General features: G+C 40.0%; 1 protein-coding gene across 1 annotated transcript in view; it reads right to left on the bottom strand.

The window, feature by feature from the left end:
- Positions 1-10,428, bottom strand: part of HIBADH (3-hydroxyisobutyrate dehydrogenase) — a 111,629-nt gene extending 101,201 nt beyond the window's left edge. The window contains exon 1 of the mRNA XM_068972819.1: positions 10,293-10,428. Coding sequence (XP_068828920.1) covers positions 10,293-10,383 — 91 coding nt within the window. The 5' untranslated portion in view covers positions 10,384-10,428. The remainder of the gene's footprint in view (positions 1-10,292) is intronic.
- Between the last annotated feature and the right edge of the window lie 9,615 nt (positions 10,429-20,043).

The raw sequence follows: 20,043 nt of genomic DNA, 5'->3' as shown, positions 1-20,043 counted from the left end.
GGAAAAACTTTTTAGCTTCCCACCTTCACATTTATTGAAACTACTCCTTCCAATGGTATAAAAAAAAAACAACTGAATAAAATCCAGAAGAATGTATTTCAACTTAAAAGTCACCAGTTTATAAACGGGGTCCTAGGTGAGACCAGGGGGTCACTTTCATGGGCTTTCCATGACAACGGTAACAGTCTCATGACCTTGGGCTAACAACTCCAGGCATTTTCAGAGAAGAGGCATTTTCACTCACAGAAAAAGAAAATTGTTCTCAAAAATCTGTATACAGCTTTTGATTTTATTTTCTTTCTTTTCATAAAAGACTTTGTGAAATCACACTGGGGCATACAACTCAAGGTAATGCTTTTTGCAAGACAGCAGAGAAGCTCCGCATTAGACAGTGTTACTGCTCCATTCAACAAGTATTTACTGCATGAAGTTCTATGGTATGGTCCTTGCCCTCCAAAAGTTCACAGTCCAGTGAAAGAAGAAAGCAAAATTATTCCACTTGCCTTTTCTCCTATCATTTCCCAGCTTTATTATTTCTTTTTCTTTCAAGGACTCCAGTTTTAAAACTGTGTAGTGTTTAGTAAAGTGCATACTGACTAATCACAGTAACATTTTAAGTTTCAGATCCTCTCAACTGATGGATCCCTGCTCTTCCTTCAACTTAATCTCAATGTAATGAGATTTCCTAAAAGCAGATTATTTGAAGCCTTAACGCTTAAGAAAAAGAGGTCATCTTGGGTCAGAAGCATGTTTAATCCCTATGAACTCCATGTCTGTCTCTACCATTTCCATTAAAGATGGGTGTGCTTCCTGTGCATCACCACCTTACCAGTGCGGAGTTTAACATGCTGGGCATGACAGGAGTCCTGTGCCTAACTTTGCAGTTCACAAGGGGTTTAATGACAGAGACATGACTCCTCACTGAATTTTTATTTTGATATTAAGTACACTTTATAAGAGAACTCTCATAAATACTAGTAACTAGTGTGTCTGACTACTGTATTAAGCTTGAAAAGGTATAATTTAACTAAAAACATTAGAAACTAGAAATATTACTATTTAAATGCAGTTAATTTTAACAGGCAACTCACTCTGAGTCAAACAATAACTATGGCAAAGTAGAACCATGATTTATTTACACATTCAATAAACATGAAGCAATCATTTGTACCATGCCAGATGCATTCAAAGACATAAATGACATACAGTCCTTGCTTTCAACCAGCTTAAAACACAAGAAGACAACTAGGTACACAGACACTAAAACATGAAAGTAAAAGATAAAGTATGAAAAACAATGCTGATACTAAAGGAGAACTTGGGAAAAAACAGCATTTGACCTGAGTATTATAGGATGGGGAGGCTTTCAAATGGAATGAGAGTAGAAACAAAGGGAGTTCCATACAGAAAAGCAATGAGTATGCATATGAATGTATGTAAGCAAATAGGAAAGTCAAGCAAAAATGAATAATAAAAGTTAATAGTTGTGGCAATTTTATTACATGCCAGACACTTTATATATAGAACTGTCATTACATCCCATCATTAAGCCTATCTTCCAGTTCAGGTCCCTGACACTTAGTTTAAATAAAATGCACAGATTCAAGTTGTTGTAATGCCAAGATTCAAATCCAGCCAATCTGACTCTAGGTTCTTCATTTTTAACTGCCATCCACTCTTCCTACAGGACACACACAGAAACAAAAGAGCAAGATTAAGACTGGAAGAAACAAATGCAGCCATAACATGGCTGGGAAGCATGCTACAAACTATTTGACTGTATTCTGGCAGCTCACTCCAGTATGTCTGCATGGAGAACCTCATGGACAGAGGAGCCTGGTGGGCTCCAGCCCATGGGGTTGCTTGGAGTCGGACACCACAGAGCGACTAACGCTTTCACTTTCCGTAAGCAAGTAGCGGTACCACAGACTGAATGTTTGGTAACCCCCAAATTTCTATGCTGAAAAAATAACCTCCAGTGTGAGGGTATTTGGAGGTGGGGCCTTGACGCAACGATTATTAGGTCCTGACAGAAGAACCCTCAGGATGGCATTAATGCCTTTACAAAAGAGGCCGCAGGGAGCGCCCTCGTCTTCTTCCACCCTATGAGGACACAGTGAAAAGATGGCTGTCCTTGAACCAAGAACTGAGCCCTCACTTGACGCTAAATATACCAACACCCTCATTCTGGACTTCCCAGCCTCCAGAACTGTGAGAAATAGTTTTCTGTTGTTTATAAGCCACCCAGTCTGTGGTATTTATTTATAGCAGCCCAAACAGGACTAAAACAGGTAGTTACTGAAAGGGCTGAGAGAGATAAATGAGCTGATCAAACCCATGCTTTAGAAGGAGAGAAACAGCAGCAGTGTACAAAAACTGAACTGTAAGAGCAGCCTGGAGGCAGAAGGACCAATACAAAAGCGACTGTCTAAAGTCTCAGTCCATTCCAGCTGATGTAACAAACCACAGACTGTGTGGCTTAAACGACAAGCATTCATTTCTAACAGACCTGGAGCTGGGGGAGTCCAAGATGAGGTAGGCAACAGATTCGGTATCTGTGAGAGCCCACTTCCTGGCTTGTCGATGACCCGTTTTCTTGTATCTCTGGAGAGCAGAGAGAGAACACAGGCTCTCCTGCCTCTGTTTAGGACACTAATCCCATTCATGAGGGCTCCAACCTCATAACCCAGTTATTTCCCAAAGGCCTCAGCTCCTAATACTATCACAGTGGAGATTAGGATTTCAACACATGAATTTTGGAAGGCTGCAAACATTCAGTCCACAGTTAAGTTCAGAACTAAAAAAGGGCGGTGCCATAGAAAATACAGATATGAAAAATATTTCAAATATAGTAATAAAAGGACACAGTAATAGGCCTCATTATAACGTAATAATGGAAGAAATACTGGAAGAAAAGACTTTAAAAACAAAGCAACAAACTCTCCAAAATACAACACAAAGAGAGAAAAAAGAATTAAAAAAAAAAAAAAAGAACATCAGTGAACAGTGAGACAGCTTCAACCAGCCAAATACACAACAAAACTGGAATCCTCAAAGGAGAGGAAAGCAAAGTGGGGACAGGAAAAGTATGTGAAGAACTAATGGGAAAAATTTCCAAATCTGATGAAAACCATAAAACCCACACATCCAAGCTCAATGAACTCCACAAGAAACATGAAAAAAAACTGCAACAAGACTTGTCATAATCAAAATGTTCAAAAGCAACCAGCAGAAAAAAGACATTACGTACCGAGGAACAAAGATAAGAATGAAGGCAGATTTACTGTCAGAAATCAAAATGAGTGAGAAAATAGGAGAGCATCATCTTTAAAGGACTGAAACAAAAAATGACTGTCAAGCTAGGATTTATCTAGCCAGTGGCAGTGTACAATTATAGAAACCTGTGTATATAGGGGTATGAGGAAATCGGCAGGCAAGGGGTGAATGGATATGTTCACTATCTTGATTGTCATGATGGTTTCCCACATGTCGAAACCCATCAAACTCTCCATGTTAAATACGTGTAGTTTATTGTAGGCCAACTATATTGCAATAAAGCTGTTTTTAAAAAGTCAACATGTTTACAAAAAAACAACGAAGAGAAGACATTCCTCAGTCCAAAGATACTCAAGTGATATATCAACCAAATGCAACATGTGAAATATGGATGGATCTGGATTCGGGAGATGCCAAGGAAGCATTAAGACGTTCTAAGGAAAATTATGAAATTTTATATATAAGCTGTACATTAGGATGATACCATGGAAGTTCTAATTGCCTTGTTGTTGTTTAGTCACTAAGTAAGTCGTGTCTGACTCCTTGCAACCCCATGAACTGTAGTCCACCAGGCTCCACCGTCCATGGAATTTTCCCAAGCAAGAATACTGGAGTGGGTTGCCATTTCATTTTGCAACACTGACCTAGGGATTGGACACACGTCTCCTGCATTGGCAGGTAGATTTACCGTTGAGCCACCAGGGAAGCCTGCTAATTGTCTGAGATAGTGGTAATTTGGTTATGCAGGAGACAGTTCTTAAGAGATTCATGCTGAATCATTTAGGGTTGAAAGTGTCATGGTGTCTGCATTTTACTTTCAAATAATACAGGTGGGATATGAACATGTTTGGAAAGAAAGAAAGCAAACCTGGCAAAAGGTTAACAACCAGTGACACTAAGCAAAGAGTACATAGATGTTCGTGGCATTATTCTTTCAATACTTTATGTTTGAAATTTTTCATGAAAAAACACGGAGGAAAAACTTACCAAATCTATATACAAAAAAAAATCAAAAACATGACCAAACACAAATAACTAGGAAGAACACTTGAAACACAAGCTAGAAATAGGGCTCTTTTACTTTATATGCAAATAACTTTAAAATCTGTAAGAAAAATTTAAATAACCCATTGTTTTAAAGTATGCCAAAATCACAAAAAGACAGTTAACAGAATATACCAAAAAAAAACTTTTAAAAAATGTTCAACTTCTGTCACAATTAGAATAATGCAAACAAAGCAATGTAGTATCATTTTCACCTATCAGCTGGACAAATGTGTTTCTCTGATAAAACGCACAACTGGTTAGTAAGGACCGACAAAAACATATACTCTTATACACGGTAGAATTGTATTTTATGTTAACCCTAGACAGCAATTTGAAAAAAAGATCTACATTTGAACCTCATTGTAAAATTTAAATTTAAAATGTGTATACTCTTTGAAACAGTAATTACATTTCTAGGAATATACACTATATGTAAGGGGTCAGCACACTTTTTCCTAAAGGGTGAGGGGTAAACAATTCCAGTTTGGGGCCATAAGGCCTCTGTCACAACTATTCAACTCATCCACTACACCTTTAAAGCAGTCATAGGCAATATAAAAACAAGTGGTTGTGCTTATTTTCCCATATAGCTTTATTTACAAAAACAGAGGTCCAGCTGTTGGGCCACAGTGTGCTGACTCCTACTATATATAACCTCTGAAAAACACAAAAATGTAATTTACTACAGGAATGTTTGTAACAACAGAAAAATTATAAATAACTAATACTGCAGATGGTGACTGCAGCCATGAAATTAAAAGACGCTTACTCCTTGGAAGGGAAGTTATGATCAACCTAGACAGCATATTCAAAAGCAGAGACATTACTTTGCCAACAAAAGTCCGTCTAGTCAAGGCTAGGGGTTTTCCAGTAGTCATGTATGGATGTGAGAGTTGGACTGTAAAGAAAGCTGAGTGCTGAAGAATTGATGCTTTTGAACTGTGGTGTTGGAGAAGACTCTTGAGAGTCCCTTGCACTGCAAGGAGATCCAACCAGTCCATCTTAAAGGAGATCAGTCCTGGGTGTTCATTGGAAGGTCTGATGTTGAAGCTGAAACTCCAATATTTTCACCACCTGAGGCGACGAGCTGACTCATTTGAAAAGACCCTGATGCTGGGAAAGATTGAGGGTGGGAGGAGAAGGGGACAACAGAGGATGAAATGGTTGAATGGCATCACCGACTCAATGGACATGAGTTTGACTAAACTCCAGGAGATGGCAATGGACAGGGAGGCCTGGTGTGCATGGGGTTGCAAAGAGTCGGACATGACTGAGCAACTAAACTGAACTGAATACATATTAATAGGACATTTAATTTAAATAACTAACTATACATTAATAGCGGAGAAGGCAATGGCACCCCACTCCAGTACTCTTGCGTAGAAAATCCCACGGGCAGAGGAGCCTGGTAGGCTGCAGTCCATGGGATCGCTATGAGTCGGATACAACTGAGCGACTTCACTTTCACTTTTCACTTTCATGCAGTGGAGAAGGAAATGGCAACCCACTCCAGTGTTCTTGCCTGGAGAATCCCAGGGACGGAGGAGCCTGGTGGGCTGCCATCTATGGGGTTGCACAGAGTCGGACACGACTGAAGTGACTTAGCAGCAGCATACATTAATAGGGCCCTTAATATTCCATAGAAAATCAACACAGTGAAATATTATGTAATGTTTGCAAGAACATGGTATATCTATCTAAAAGTATCAGGGAAAAATCTCCAGGATATGTTAAGGCAAAAGAGCAAGATTCAGAACATTATATGTAGTAAGATATAGTGTTTGAGGAGAAAAAAGGAATTGCTGTTTAGTTGCTAATTCGTGTCTGACTCTTCTGCAATCCCATGGACTATAGCCCACCAGGCTTCTCTGTCCATGGGATTTCCCAGTCAAGAATCCTAGAGTGGGTTGCCCTTTCCTTCTCCAGGTGATCTTCCAGACGGAGGGATCAAACCCGCATCTCCTGCACTGCAGGCAGATTCTTCACTCCTGAGCCACCAAGGAAGTAAGAAGTCAGAAAAAAAGAATACACATGCGTTAAATTCTTTCAAACTTCTGTAAGACACGTAAGAAACAGTAGTTACAGCTAGAGAGTTGGACTGATGGCACAGAGTTTCACTTTTCATTCTATCACCTTTTGAGTTTTTACCATGTGCATATGGTAAAACGACGTTTATAACTACTTCTATAATAAAATGTGCCCTGGTGGCACACAGTTTGTTTAATAATGTTATATGAATGAATTACTAACTAGAGAGAGGTTTCATCAAATGGGGATAAAAATCAATGCTAAAACAAAAGATAATGATAAAATGGATCCAGCAAAGAATTAATTTAATTGGTATTACCGCAACCATGAAACAAACATTTCAGGTTTACTCTCCAATATCCTTTCCTCCCAGACCTAGAGTCAACCTCCAAGTTATCTAAACCAATTATGTACTGCCATCTCTCTGCAACTGACTGTTCAGACTGGTAACACTGAGTAAAAGATTTAGAGAAGCTCTGAAAAATATGAACATGTACTAGGAAATGAAATAGAGATTAAAGAAACGATTGTATCTACTCAGCAAACCTCTGTGATTCTCAGTACCGCCACATAGGAGGAAGAAATAGCCAGAAAATTTGGCAAAGTTAATCTCTAAATTGATAGCTGTAAATTTATAGGTTACGACCTCTTTCTCCAATGGAACATGGACAAAATTACCCACATCTTGTTAACACTGTCAACCCAAATCAGGCTACTCCAAATATAAAAATGCAAAAATTGGTAAGAAGTTAATTATATTTCCAAAAGTTTTTTTTTTCCTTGCATCAAAGTAATTCATTGTAAAAAACTGGAAAATATGAAAAAGGTGCTTCCCTAATGGCTCAGTGATAAAGAATCTACCTGCCAATGCAGGAAACACGGGTTAGATCCCTGGGTTGTGAAGATCCCTTGGAGAAGGAAATGGCAACACTCCAGTATTTTTGCCTGGAGAATCCCATGGACAGATGAGCTTGGTGTGCTACAGTCCACAAAGAGTCAGACATGACTTAGCAACTAAACAACAACTAATAAAGTCATACGGGAAAAAGTTAATTTCACTACACAAAAATAACCAGTTAGCTTTCTGTATAGCCCTACCAGTCTTCTGAATGCATTTTTTAGATTATATCATGAGACATGTTGTATATACAACTTGGTGTCCTACTTTATCACATATTATGTCATAAGCATTCCTTTTGTGTTAATGCTAAATATTACTAGACTAACGGTAGTGACTCTATAAAGGCCTTTATTATTTGGATCAAGTTATTTTAGAAATACAGTTGACCTCTGAACAAGTGGGGGTTTTGTGACGCTCCTCACAAAATCCAAATATAATTTGTAGTTGGCCCTCCACATCCATGGTTCCAAATCTGCAGATTAAACCAACTGTAGTACAAATTCATTGAAAAAAAAACATTTTTAAGCTGACCCTTGCAGTTCAAACTGATTTTGTTCAAAGGTCAATTGTATTTTCCTTATGCAATATTAAGGTCAACTTTTGGTCCCAAGGTCATGTGCAGCTTCTCAGAGCTTCATGTGCAACCCTAGAAGCTAATGCAAAGAGAAAAAAAATGCCATTAGTCTTATTTACACAAGGAGTTATGCTGTTTTAAAAGCAGATTTCATACACCCACAGTGTCAATAATAAAGAAATGTATTCCCATTTCTGTCTATAATTCTGGCTAATTTTCCCATTCCAATTTTGCTCAGGTGGTCACTTTAAGATGATCTGTTACAAATTTATTTTTACTTGTACTTGTTAGTGAATCACAATGGCTATAGAGGGCCAAGATCTGTAATTATTTTGTCTGTACAAAGAAGTCTGAAACTAAATTTAATTGCCTTTTAAGATAAGACACAAAACTTACTTTTATTAAATGGTGATGCAATAGTAATGTATGGCTAGTTTAATGCTTCTCACTTTTCTATTTCCTTTTTAATGCTTTAAATATTAAAATTAAGATAAGCTATTAACCAGTAACTACTAGATCTTATTTTTTTCAAACTGTAAATAACTGTACAGATCTTTATAATATTACCCTCCACATGATATAAACATGTTCAACATACCATGGAGACAAACAGTCTACAGAATTTAGAACACTAAATAATGTTACTATTTGAACTTGGCTGTTTTTCCTTAATGACCCTAGACTCCAAATTGGCATGTAATTTTTAAGACTCCAACATCAAAAAAGTTAACACTTTTGTAGTAAATTAACAAAAACATTTAAAACAATTCCAGAGTAAGAATACTGAAGCATTTTAAACAATCATCACACACACACCAAACAAAAAAAATTCAAAATTTGTCATATATCTATATTATTACAATGTATTTGGGTAAACAACATTATATGCCAAAGTAGTCTATCAATGTTTCAAGGTAGGCCTTTCCAGTCTAGAGAAGCATTTATTATAGTCAAAGGGCTCTGACTCCTCTTCCATGAATTTTAAGAACTTTTGTAACTCTGAAAGGTACTTCAAGGGTTCATTAAAATATCATTAGAACACCTTGTAAAACCACTAAACAGCACATATGTCTTCTTTGACTAATCAAAACTGAAAGAATCACACATTCATCTGAAAACTGGTGCTACATTTACTACTGCAGAAAAGTGTTGTGTTTTTTTTAATATCGCCAACGTGGGAGGCATTGTCTGTAGTTTAATAGATGTAGACCAAGCAGTGGTTACACTCAAGTTTGACAAATTCTGTGAGTTTGTATCTTATTAGTGTGATTCTGTATCAGACATCTGTTTTCTCTCATCACAGGGAGCTTTCTTTTTTCAAACCAGAGAGGAAATCCACTCTTCTGCTTAGGTTTTTACTGAGGGATAGGAAGGGAGTCTGTTAAGAACTCAATTCTCAGCCTGCTGTATTTTTATTCAGTGAGGATCAGAAAAAAAATAATACCAAGGCTTTCTCAAAACTCTCAAGTATGAGAGTGTTAAACAGTGCACTGTCAAAACTAAAAATTTTTACAGGAAGACAATGGCAGTGTCCGCACAAACCAACCAATTTTTCAATTAAACAGGAATCCTGCTGTAGAAGAAACATGCAGGAATCAGGAAGAACCAGGGACTACTTTCTAGGTCCTGTTGTAATATCCTAATTCACTTATCCGAAAGGCTTTAGGTTCTTTCCTCTGAAAAAATGAAAAGACTATTAGTTCTCTGTGGGTCTAAAAAAACCTGTTTCTTCCTAAATCGATGGTTAGCTTCCGTTAAGTTATAATGATACGGAGGGTGGAAGGGGACGGAAGCAGGAGAGCTTCAGGCCACAATTTTAAGGACACAGAAAGTATTCTGGTTAATAAATTGACAGAAGTGCCATCTTCAGGTGGCACAGTTACAGAGAACTTGGGAGGCTGGGGGGAAGGGTAAGGAGCCCGACTGGCCACCCAAAGGTGACTTAAAACTTTGCTGGAAATACTGATCATCTGGTTTGTATAGACTCCATTTGTGTAAAAACATCTGAAACAGTTAAGGTAGTTTAACAAAAATCAGGTCCTGCGGCCAGACGGCGCGCCCACCCGGGGCGTTGAAAGGCCAGCCACCGCTGCAAGGCCAGGGGTCGCCGGCGTGGGTAGGGGGTCGCCCGTGGGGCTGGGCCCTCCAATTGTCCTCAAAGTCCTAACTCCAAAGAGGCACGAATCGGACCCAAACACTCCTCCCTTTATCCCAAGCTCTTCGCATTACTAAGTCCCAGAAGGACGCTAAACCCTATTCATATAGATCCAGGTGGGGATAGTTGGGAGACGCACTGGCGGCGCGAGCCGCGGCCGCAGAAGAGCCTAGGCCTTGGAACCAGCCAAAATGTTGGGTTTTAAGCCCCGATCTAATCGCAGCGCCTCCGGTGAAAAAACCTCTTCCGATGAGCGAGCGAGAAGCGGGCGACCGGAGAAGGGATGGGGAAAGAAGGAGCGAGGTCCTTACCCGCTGCAAGGCTGGCCACTGCCGGAGGCTGCCGGCGGCTCCAATACCGGAGGCCGGAGGCGGCTCCACGGAGCCATAAGGAGGCTGCCATGCTGCCCCCGCCCCGCCTCCCCACGGTGACCTCCGCAGCTCCCGGCTCACCCACTGACTGCCAGGGTGCGTGGTACGGCGGGCGGGCTCTGCTGCGGCGTGGGGCCGCAGGCGCACGCGCTCTGCTGCTCGGGGCGGACACCTACCCGCGAGAGGAGGAGCACGGAGCCGAGAGGCGTGGCCCGGCGGGACAAGCGCCGTCAATCACCTTACAGACAGGGAAGGAGGTCAATCAGAAATCCCAGGTCTCTCCGCCCTTTGTGAACCACCAATAGGAAGGCGCATACCTGCTCCCTGACCCCGCCCCCAGGTTCCTCCCTTATTTACGGACTGCGGGTTGGAGTCTCCTTGTTTACCAAAACGGAGAGGGCGTGTGGGAGGCGGTGGCTGTCACTCAGAGCCTCCTTGTAACACCTGCCCCTCAGAACTGCCCCTTGAGTGCTGTAACTGCACGTGTTGCTTTCATGCAGACAAGGACAGAACTTTAGCTCGCGGCAGCTGCTGCAATATTTAAGCAAGAGCAGAAATTCCTATGTTTTCCAAGAACAGTGATCCCTTTTTAACTTCAATAAAACGTGGGCCTCTTGATGTTAGCATTTGTGTTTTTAGTGTCTATTCATTGCACAGAAATCTACCATGAATGCAATAATTTTATCAGACTCAGCTGATTTTAATTTGCCGAATAGTTTCCCCATAAATTTGAAAAATTGTAGGAAAACAATACTGTTTTCTTCGAAGTATAGAATTGCTAGGAACTTGATCCTCAAATATATATTTCTCTAATGTTTGAAAATTCTGCACCCATTTCATTTAAAGAAAGCTGAGTGCCAGAATTGATGCTTTTGAACTGTGGTGTTGAAGACTCTTGAGAGTTCCTTGGCCTGCAAGGAGATCAAACCAGTCAATCGAAAAGGAAATCAGTCCTGAATATTCATTGGAGAGACCGATGCTGAAGCTGAAACTCCAATACTTCGGCCACCTGGTTCGAGAAGCCGACTCATTGGAAAAGATCCTGATGCTGGGAAGGATTGCAGGCAGGAGGAGAAGGGGATGACAGAGGATGAGATGGTTGGATGGCATCACCAACACGATGGACATGAGTCTGAATAGGCTCCGGGAACTGGTGATGTACTGGGGAGCCTGGAGTGCCGCAGTCCATGGGGTTGCAAAGAGTCAGACACAACTGAGCTACTGAACTGAACTGAGAGGCAAATGAAAGTGCAGAAAGTATGTCTGTGTGTCAGAAAGGAGATTTATTCATTCTTCTATCTGTGCTTGGTGTACATATTTGAATCTCTGAAACCTTTGGCGATGATTACAGGGCTTCACTTCCTCACTGACCCCATGGAAGGTTTGGGAGCCATGGACACCCAAAACAAAGACTTGCTGCTTTTCGGGTTGTTTTTTTATGGAAAAGTAGTACAGAAGGAAGGGGCTTCTCAGGTGGCACTAGTATTGAAGAACCCACCTGCAAAGTCAAGAGAGGTAAGAGATACAGGCTCCATCCCTGGGTCAGGAAGATCCCCTGGAGGAGGACATGGCAACCCACTCCAGTATTCTTGTCTGGAGAATTCCAGGGGCAGAGGAGCTTGGCAGGCTACAGTCCATAGGGTTACAAAGAGTTGGACAGGACCGAAGCAACTTAGCACACTGCACGATACAGAAGGAAAGAGAGTGAGAATAGACTAGGGCAATAGAAACCACTCCCCTGAATTCATTTTATTTATTCACTTGCCTAGGTTGTTTTTACCCAGCCTTTTGATCTAAGTAGCAGAATCAACAGATATGACTTTTTTTTAACCTCACTGCAGCCACACACAGGAGTTCAAAGTATCTAAAAGAATTGGGTGATTTCCAGGTATGCTCTCTCAGGGTTCTTGGCATGGTAGCAGTGTTTCCAAAAACTGGTACAGAGTGCAAGATCGCTATCTGTAACTGATAGAGAAGCAGTTCCTTTCTTTGACTTTTTCTCCACCCCAGCCCTCTACTCCACACAAACCCAAACCAAAGAAACGAAGAAGATAGGAAAGAAAAAAATTATTTCAGCCATGGGGACAGTCTCCTAGATTTGGGTCCCCACCCAAATCTACTTACTAATTTCTGGAGCATTTCGTACCTGATCATCTATTGCTGGTTTATTTAGGTTTCAGCTTGAATAGACCTCCTGCAAACAATGAGCTACAATTGTGAGTGCACTGCTGCTGCTGCTGCTGCTGCTGCCAAGTCACTTCAGTTGTGTCAGACTCTGTGCGACCCCAGAGACAGCAGCCCACCAGGCTCCCCCGTCCCCGGGATTCTCCAGGCAAGAACACTGGAGTGGGTTGCCATTTCCCAGTTGTTGACATGCAGTCTGCCTTTCAACTAAGTGAGCCTACATAGCAGAGGTATTTAGAAAACAGGCCCACATATCAATTGATCTCCCAGCTCCTTAAGTTTATATCCCAGTCCTCTTGAGATTTTATATCCAATCAGATGGATTTTTGTTGTTTTTATTGTGAGCTACAGTGCTTGTGTCTCTAAATTGTTTGTAGGACTCTCTTCTCAGAAAATGAATGTTTCTTTACAAAAGTCTCCTCTTATGAACTGCTTTCTCCTAGGACTAAAAGGAAGAGAAGAAATAACTCAGAAAGAAGAGGAAGCAGACCTAAAGTTACACATGAGGGCTTTTTAATTTAAAAAAAAAAAAAAGGAATGTGCTGGTTTTGAAAAGGGACTGAATGGCATTGAAAGTTTGATTCATTTTGCTCAACTAGGACCCAGGGGTAAGTTATAATTTCTCCATATTCCTACATCATGTAGTTTAGTATAGTTTCTTAAAAGCCCTATGTTGCTTCATAAATTAATGCTCTGAGGTTTTCATAGAAGTTTTCTCATAAGCACCTTGATTTTTTAAAGTAACTATTCCTATTTAAAGGTGCTTACAGATCTTAATGTATCTGAAAAAACAGTTACTCCTGTGGCTGGCTTTACTTGATTGCCTTCCTGATATTTTTGCTGGAAAGGCCCTGTAACTTCTCCCTAAACAGGAAGTTCAAGCTGTGTAGTTTTGCTTGAAATTGTGTTTTAGTGCATTATAGGATCTTTACTTCCACTTCTGGGAAAATGCAATAGATGTATTTTTCTCTTTTCTTCCCACACAGTACAATTGAAAACTCTGGACATTACGTCTAAAATAAACATACTGAAACCAAGTCCCTCTAAAACCAAATTCCCTTGGTAGGTCTATGATTAATCTCTCTATCCAGAACTTTATTCTGTTTCTTATTCTGCCCCTGTACTCCTCAAAATTGAGGAGTGTCAAAGAAAAAGGAGGGGAAAAAGGGGAGTTGAAACTGATGAGGACCCTGAGGGGTCTTCCCAGGTACAAAAGCCCCAGCATGTCTCCCGTTTCTTATTTGAAAGGAAAAAAGTCTTTAGTTTCCATGGCCTTCATTGAGTTCTAAAGAGCAGGCTTAAGCAGTTAATGAATGATTAATCACAGGAATCCCTCCTAACGGGACATTGATAACAACCTGATGCATATCTTTGAGTTGCTCAATAGAATCTAAGACCCTCATCCAGATAGAGGATGGTGACTTATGTGCTAACTGCAAGCAGGTAGACCCCAGATTGGTTGGAATCAGAAAGTTGAGATTCCTGAAACGTCATCCTCACCATCAACTGATGTGAAGGTCCACAAGCTGATTATGCATTCTACAGCCCGCTCCCCTAATACTGTCTTTAAAAACCCTGTCTGAAAGCCATCAAGCAGCTCAGGTGTTTTGAGCATGAGCTGCCTGTTTCCCTTGCTTGGCACCCAGCAAATAAACCCTTACTTTACTGCAAACACTCACTGTCAGAGTTTGGTTTTCTGCACAGTGGGCACACAAGTCCTTGCTCTATTACAATAAGAAGACTCTGAAAAGTGACTAAAAGAAGGGATACTAGCTAAAGACCTCAAGATCCAAACAGGAACACAGAGGCAAGTTCTTAGATTTTCATTTAGCATTTTATATCACATACTGGGTACTAGAGAATCCCAAAACCAGAAACCCCAAATAGCCAAGAAGCACAAACCCAAATGCCCCAGTAAAAGACTACTCTTGTTAGCCAAAGGGCCAAAAAAAGGGGCAGCCTAGCAAGATAGAAAACCTTTAGAAAATAACCACACTACTGCAGACAAATACCATATAATAGAAACCTACGGCCCCAGTCACACTCACGCCAGTAAAGGCCAGGTGAGGAACCAACTTCCACACCCTCAGAGCCATAATGAGACACTCCAACATCTTAACAGCCCAATCTCTCTACACTTCAGCTCCACTCGTGTGTTTCAGAGAAAGCCAAGTAGACAGCCAGGATTTTTCCCACTGCTGGATAGTAACAAGTACCCATTCACACATTCTTCCCTATCCCCAAGATGTCATTGGAAACCACGTGGTGAGCCTTCCACCCCCACCTGACAGTAAGAGTCAGAGGGGCCATGTGGAATGACTGGACTTCCTCCACCATCAGGGTAAGGAGGCCACCCCTCACTGCCATGGTGTCAGTGGAAGCCACCTAGGGAACACTCCTACCCTTCTAGGTTAGGGGCATATCAGTGGAAGCCCAGTGGGGAGTTGAAACTCCCACTACCACTTAACAGCAATGAGGAGCCCCAGCCCCACCCCCCAGTAGGTATCAACAGAGGCAAAAAATGGAACCTAGACTTCTATCCCCATCTGGCATTAACAAAGACAATGCTCCCTCCATTCCCTCACCAGAGCAGTGTCAGGAAAGCCAGCTCAAAAAAAAAAAAAAAAAAAAAGGTAAGCCAGCTAAAAGAGGGGATTAAAATAAGATCCAGAGTGTCACAATACCCAAAGCACTCAGGCTTCAATCAGAATTATTCATGATACCAAGAACCAGGAAGATTGCAAACTAATAAAAAGAAAATGTCAATACAAAGGTGACAGAGAAGTTAAAATTATTTGATAAACATTTTAAAGTAGCCATCAAAAAATGTTTCAATAAGCAGTTAGAATACCCTTAAATGGGAGGAGGGGGGAAAGGGCTTCCCTGGTAGCTCAACTGGTAAAGAATCCACCTGCAATGCAGGAGACCCCAGTTCAATTCCTGGATCAGGAAGATCCCCCACTCCAGTATTTATAGGCTTCCCTGGTGGCTCTGATGGTAAAGAATCTGCCTGCAATGTGGGAGATCTGGGTTTGATCCCTGGGTTGGGAAGATCCCCTGGAGGAGGGCATGGCAACACACACCAGAATTTTTGCCTGGAGAATCCCCATGGACAAAGGAGCCCGGCAGATTACAGCCCATGGGGTCACAAAGAGCCGGACATGACTGAGTGAGTAAACACATTAGCACAGTAAAAAAAAAAAAAAAAAGAAGATATAACAAAGAAATAAATGAAAATTTTAGAGTTGAAGAATGTAATAACTGAAAGAAAAAACAAACCCTCAAAAAATGAGCTCTACAGCAGAATAGAGGAAAGAATCAGTGAGCAAGAAGCTAGAACAGCAGAAATTACCCAATCTCAACAACAGAGAAAAAAATATTCTGAAAAAAAAAAAAAGCAAAACAAAACCTTGGCTTCAGGGATCCAAGTGACAAAAGATCTAACATTCATGTCCTCAGAATCTGAGAAAGAGAGGGGAAAAAAAAGCTTTTCCTGAAAAGACCCAGGCTATCTAATCATTTTACATCTGTCCCCAAGCTATTTTCTTATTCACTCACCTCCACCATAAAATGATACTGTCTCTCTTGCCAGATGACTCTGAAATACCAGGTTCTGTCTCTCTCTCTCCCCGTCTCATTCTCTTTCTTTTCCACAACAATAAATAAGCAGTCAAGAAAATGGTAAAGTCTGTCTAAGAAATGATACCTAAAGGTACCTTCAAAAATTGTAACAGCATCAGGTTTAGCTGAATGAAACAGAGAGGCCAAATGATAGCAGTCTGGTTAATCATCGCATAAAAGAAGTCTAAACATAGACAAACCAGGATCATTATGGCAACTCTTGAGTTATCTAAACCCAGGCTCCTCTTTTTGTTTTACTGTCTGCCACTGGTTTCTGGCTTCATGCTTACTTCACCATCCAAGGTGGCTGCTGGTGGTCCCACATAAAAGAAAAGGAGGAGAAAAGCTAAAGGAAAGGAATATGGTGGTGGATGGTCATTTTCAGAATTCTTCTTTATAAGCCACTCCACAATTTCCCTTCCCCACTGGCCACAACTTAGTCACTTAGCCATTCTTAGCTGCTTTTAAAAAATTGGCATCAGAATGCCTTTTGAACAAGTCATGCATTCTCCAATATTCACGTCATGTGCTCATATAACCTATTGACCCTTTCATGACTGAAGATGCAGTGCATCACCTTGATTCTATATCCAATATATCAATTATAACAAAAATAACAGAGGTTTTTGGTTTTGCTTTTGTTTATTTAGTTTTGCTTAAAGCTATAATTACCAGAGACCCATGACATAATTTTGGTAGCCTTCAGTCACTTTGATATTTCTAAGTCAGATTGTTTCTGTATGGTCCAATTCATCTATGAAGACCATAAAACTGTGGTTTGGAGTCCCAGATGCATATTAGAACTTTTCCAAAATACTAAAGCCCAGGGCTCAACTAAAAGTAATTTCTGGGGTGAGTCATTGAGCATTTACCTTTATTTTTTAATTTTCTCAAATAGTTCTGCCACAGAATGAGCATTGATAGTGGCTGCCTTATAAGGTAAAGCTATCTAAGACATGAGAGATGTTCAGGAACTAGTCATGCTGGCAATAACAATGGGCATAGGGAGAAAGGGACAAGTAGGAGAGGCGTCTGGGAGGTGAAACTGTTGGTAACTGTTACTTCTGAATATTGAAGGAGATTTGAAAGAAAGGGACTTCCCTGGCAGTGCAGTGGCTAAACTCCTTGCTTTTATTGCAGGAGACACAGGTTTGACCCTTTTTTGAGGAACTAAGATCCCACATGCTGCATGGTGCAGCCAAAAAAAAAAAAAGAGAGAGAGAGAGAGAAGTAATAATCAAGGTAGATTCCTAGGGTTTTGACTTGGGTGACTGGTTAGACAAAAGTGCCATTTCCCACAATAGGAAACAGGGTTATTTTGAGTTTGAAGTGGATGTGTCCAGGGGCAGTTGGCCAGATGGAGAGTTGAAGTTAGACATATATATTTGGAAGTCATGGGCCAATAGATGATAATGAAAGTCATGAGTGTAGATGGGGTCCTTCCGAACATTTCTAGAGTGGATAAAAATCCTGAGAACACTCTAGGGAGTGGAAGAAGAGTTAGAGCATATAAAGACTAAGAGGGAGAGTCTAAGGAACACAGAAAATGAGGACAGAGAGATGTCAGAGAAGTTAAAATAGAACAGTTCAAAGAAAATATTTCCAATGCCAGTGCTTATCGAGTGAGAGATATGATAAGCACAGAAAAGTCTTTGTAGGCTTTTTCAACTAAGAATTATTGTTGCCTTTAGTAAAGAAGAACATTTGCAATGAAATGATAGGGCCAGCTCCCAATACACTAGGGGACAATGACAGATGGCAAAATGGACAGAGACAATGAATATTGTCTTTTTTTTCCCCCAGGAAACGTGGCCTGTGAAGGAAAGGAGAAATTAGCAGGAAGTATATTCAGGGAATTTTTACTTCATCTGTTTTCATTTTTTTTCTTTTATTGAAGTATAGTTGGTGTATAACATTATATGAGTTTCAAGTATACAACATAGTGACTCACAATTTTTACAGGTTTTGCTCCATTTATAGATATTTAAAATGTTGGCAATATTCCCTGTGCTGTGCAATATATCCTTGTAGCTTATTTTATACCTAGTAGTTTGTATCACTTATTCCCCACCCTTGTATTGGCCCTCCTCCCCTCCCTCACCCTGCTGTTAATCACTAATTTGCTCTCTGTATCTGTGAGACTGCTTCTTTCTTGTTATATTCATAAGTAAGTTTGCTGTTTTTTTTAGATTCCATATATAAGTGATATATATCATAAAGTATTTTTCTTTCTCTTTCTGACTTACTTCGCTTAGGGTAATGCTCTCCAAATCCACCCATGTTGCTGGATTCCAGTGACTTGCCAGAAATGTTTAAAGTTCGTGGAGTTAAGAATTCCCTGGTTAGGACGCCACATTTTCACAGCCCAGGGTGCATGTTCGATCCCTGATCAGTGAGCTAACATCCCTCAAACCACATGGCATGGCCAGAAAAAAATAAATAAAGTAAGGTTCATGAAGTCAACATATTCTCTCCCTATTGGCAGACCTACATGGAACATAGAAGGCTGTTTCATGAACATGAAATCAAACACGGAGAAACCAATGAATCAACTGTCTAGTGAATGCCCCTTTGTGATTGTAGTGACAGGAAGTACTCAAAATCAGATGCCTAAATCTCCTATGTTTATCTTCACATTAGAAGTGGTATTGCAACTAGGACCAAGAAAAGGTCAAAGACTGATGTTAAAACTTCCTTTTCCCTAGAGAATGGGCAGTTCCAACATCTCCCTCTGTGATTCTTTGTTTCTTATTCCAAGGGCTAGTCCAAAAGAGTGTTGCTTGCCTTTAATGAGATTTTCACCTATTTTGAAAGAAAAGAAAATAATATCTCTCTGGATTAGTGGCCTTTATGGGAACAATTGTGTTTGTTCTGAGAATACGGCATTTATTATTTTTTATGGCAAAACATATTTTCCTTTATGCCATGATGGTGCCAAAAGACTGGTGGGTCTTTTTCCCACTGGTTTTTGGTAAATTGAAAAGTTAGCAGCACTTCTTTGGGTCCTCTTTTATTTTTTTTTAAACTGAGTCATAAAACCTAAAGGCCTGGAACTACTATCCTATCCACCCACAGAGGAACACTTTCTTTTGATTGATATGTTCTTAAGATACGGTAATGATTTCAAACTGGTTACACTGCACCTTCAAGCTATCTTTCGGGTGATTCATTTTTTATTCATTTTATGGCTAAATTCTTAGAGGTTTTATTTTATCTCATTTACAAGTTAACAGGGCATATCTTTATAGTCCTCAAGTATTTAGAACATCCTGTAAATTCACTTTCTAAGAACACAAGAAGTATATCTTATTCCAATAATAACATCTACTATTTCTTGAGCATATACTATATGCCAGGCACTCTGAATTCTTTATATAGATTAATCTAAGTAGCCCTTTCATAACTCTATGAAGTAACTGTATTATTTTCATTTTAAGATGAGATCACTAAGACATAAAGAGGTTATTAATCTGCCCAAGATCACATAACTAGCAACCAGACCTAAAACTAAAAGCAGGCATCTGGTTCCAAAGTCCATTTTCACATTATGTCTCTTGAAAAATCAGAGGCTGTCTTCTCACTGGGAAATTAAACCTTGGTTTTTTATGAAATAGTAAAACTAATGAAGCCTAGTATATTTTTGAATATTTGACAATTTAAAAACATTCAATGCTAAACGTAATTCACCCTAAGCATAGAAATACAAAAGTAACTTGCATTTTCTAGGATAAAAAATGAAAATATTTCGATAATTCCCTTTATCCCTTTTTAATCCTCTATTTGTGAACATTTTGTTCCTAAAATAACTTCTGACTCCAGCTTCATCAAGAACAGTATTTCTTAAGAAAGAAGTTTTTCCATGTGCTGATACTAGTTTTTTGTTTTG

The sequence above is a fragment of the Capricornis sumatraensis genome, chromosome 5, assembly GCF_032405125.1.
Source record: "Capricornis sumatraensis isolate serow.1 chromosome 5, serow.2, whole genome shotgun sequence".
Taxonomy (NCBI): domain Eukaryota; kingdom Metazoa; phylum Chordata; class Mammalia; order Artiodactyla; family Bovidae; genus Capricornis; species Capricornis sumatraensis.
Note: the sequence above shows the minus strand (reverse complement) of the source record. Positions and strands in the feature narration are given on the sequence as shown.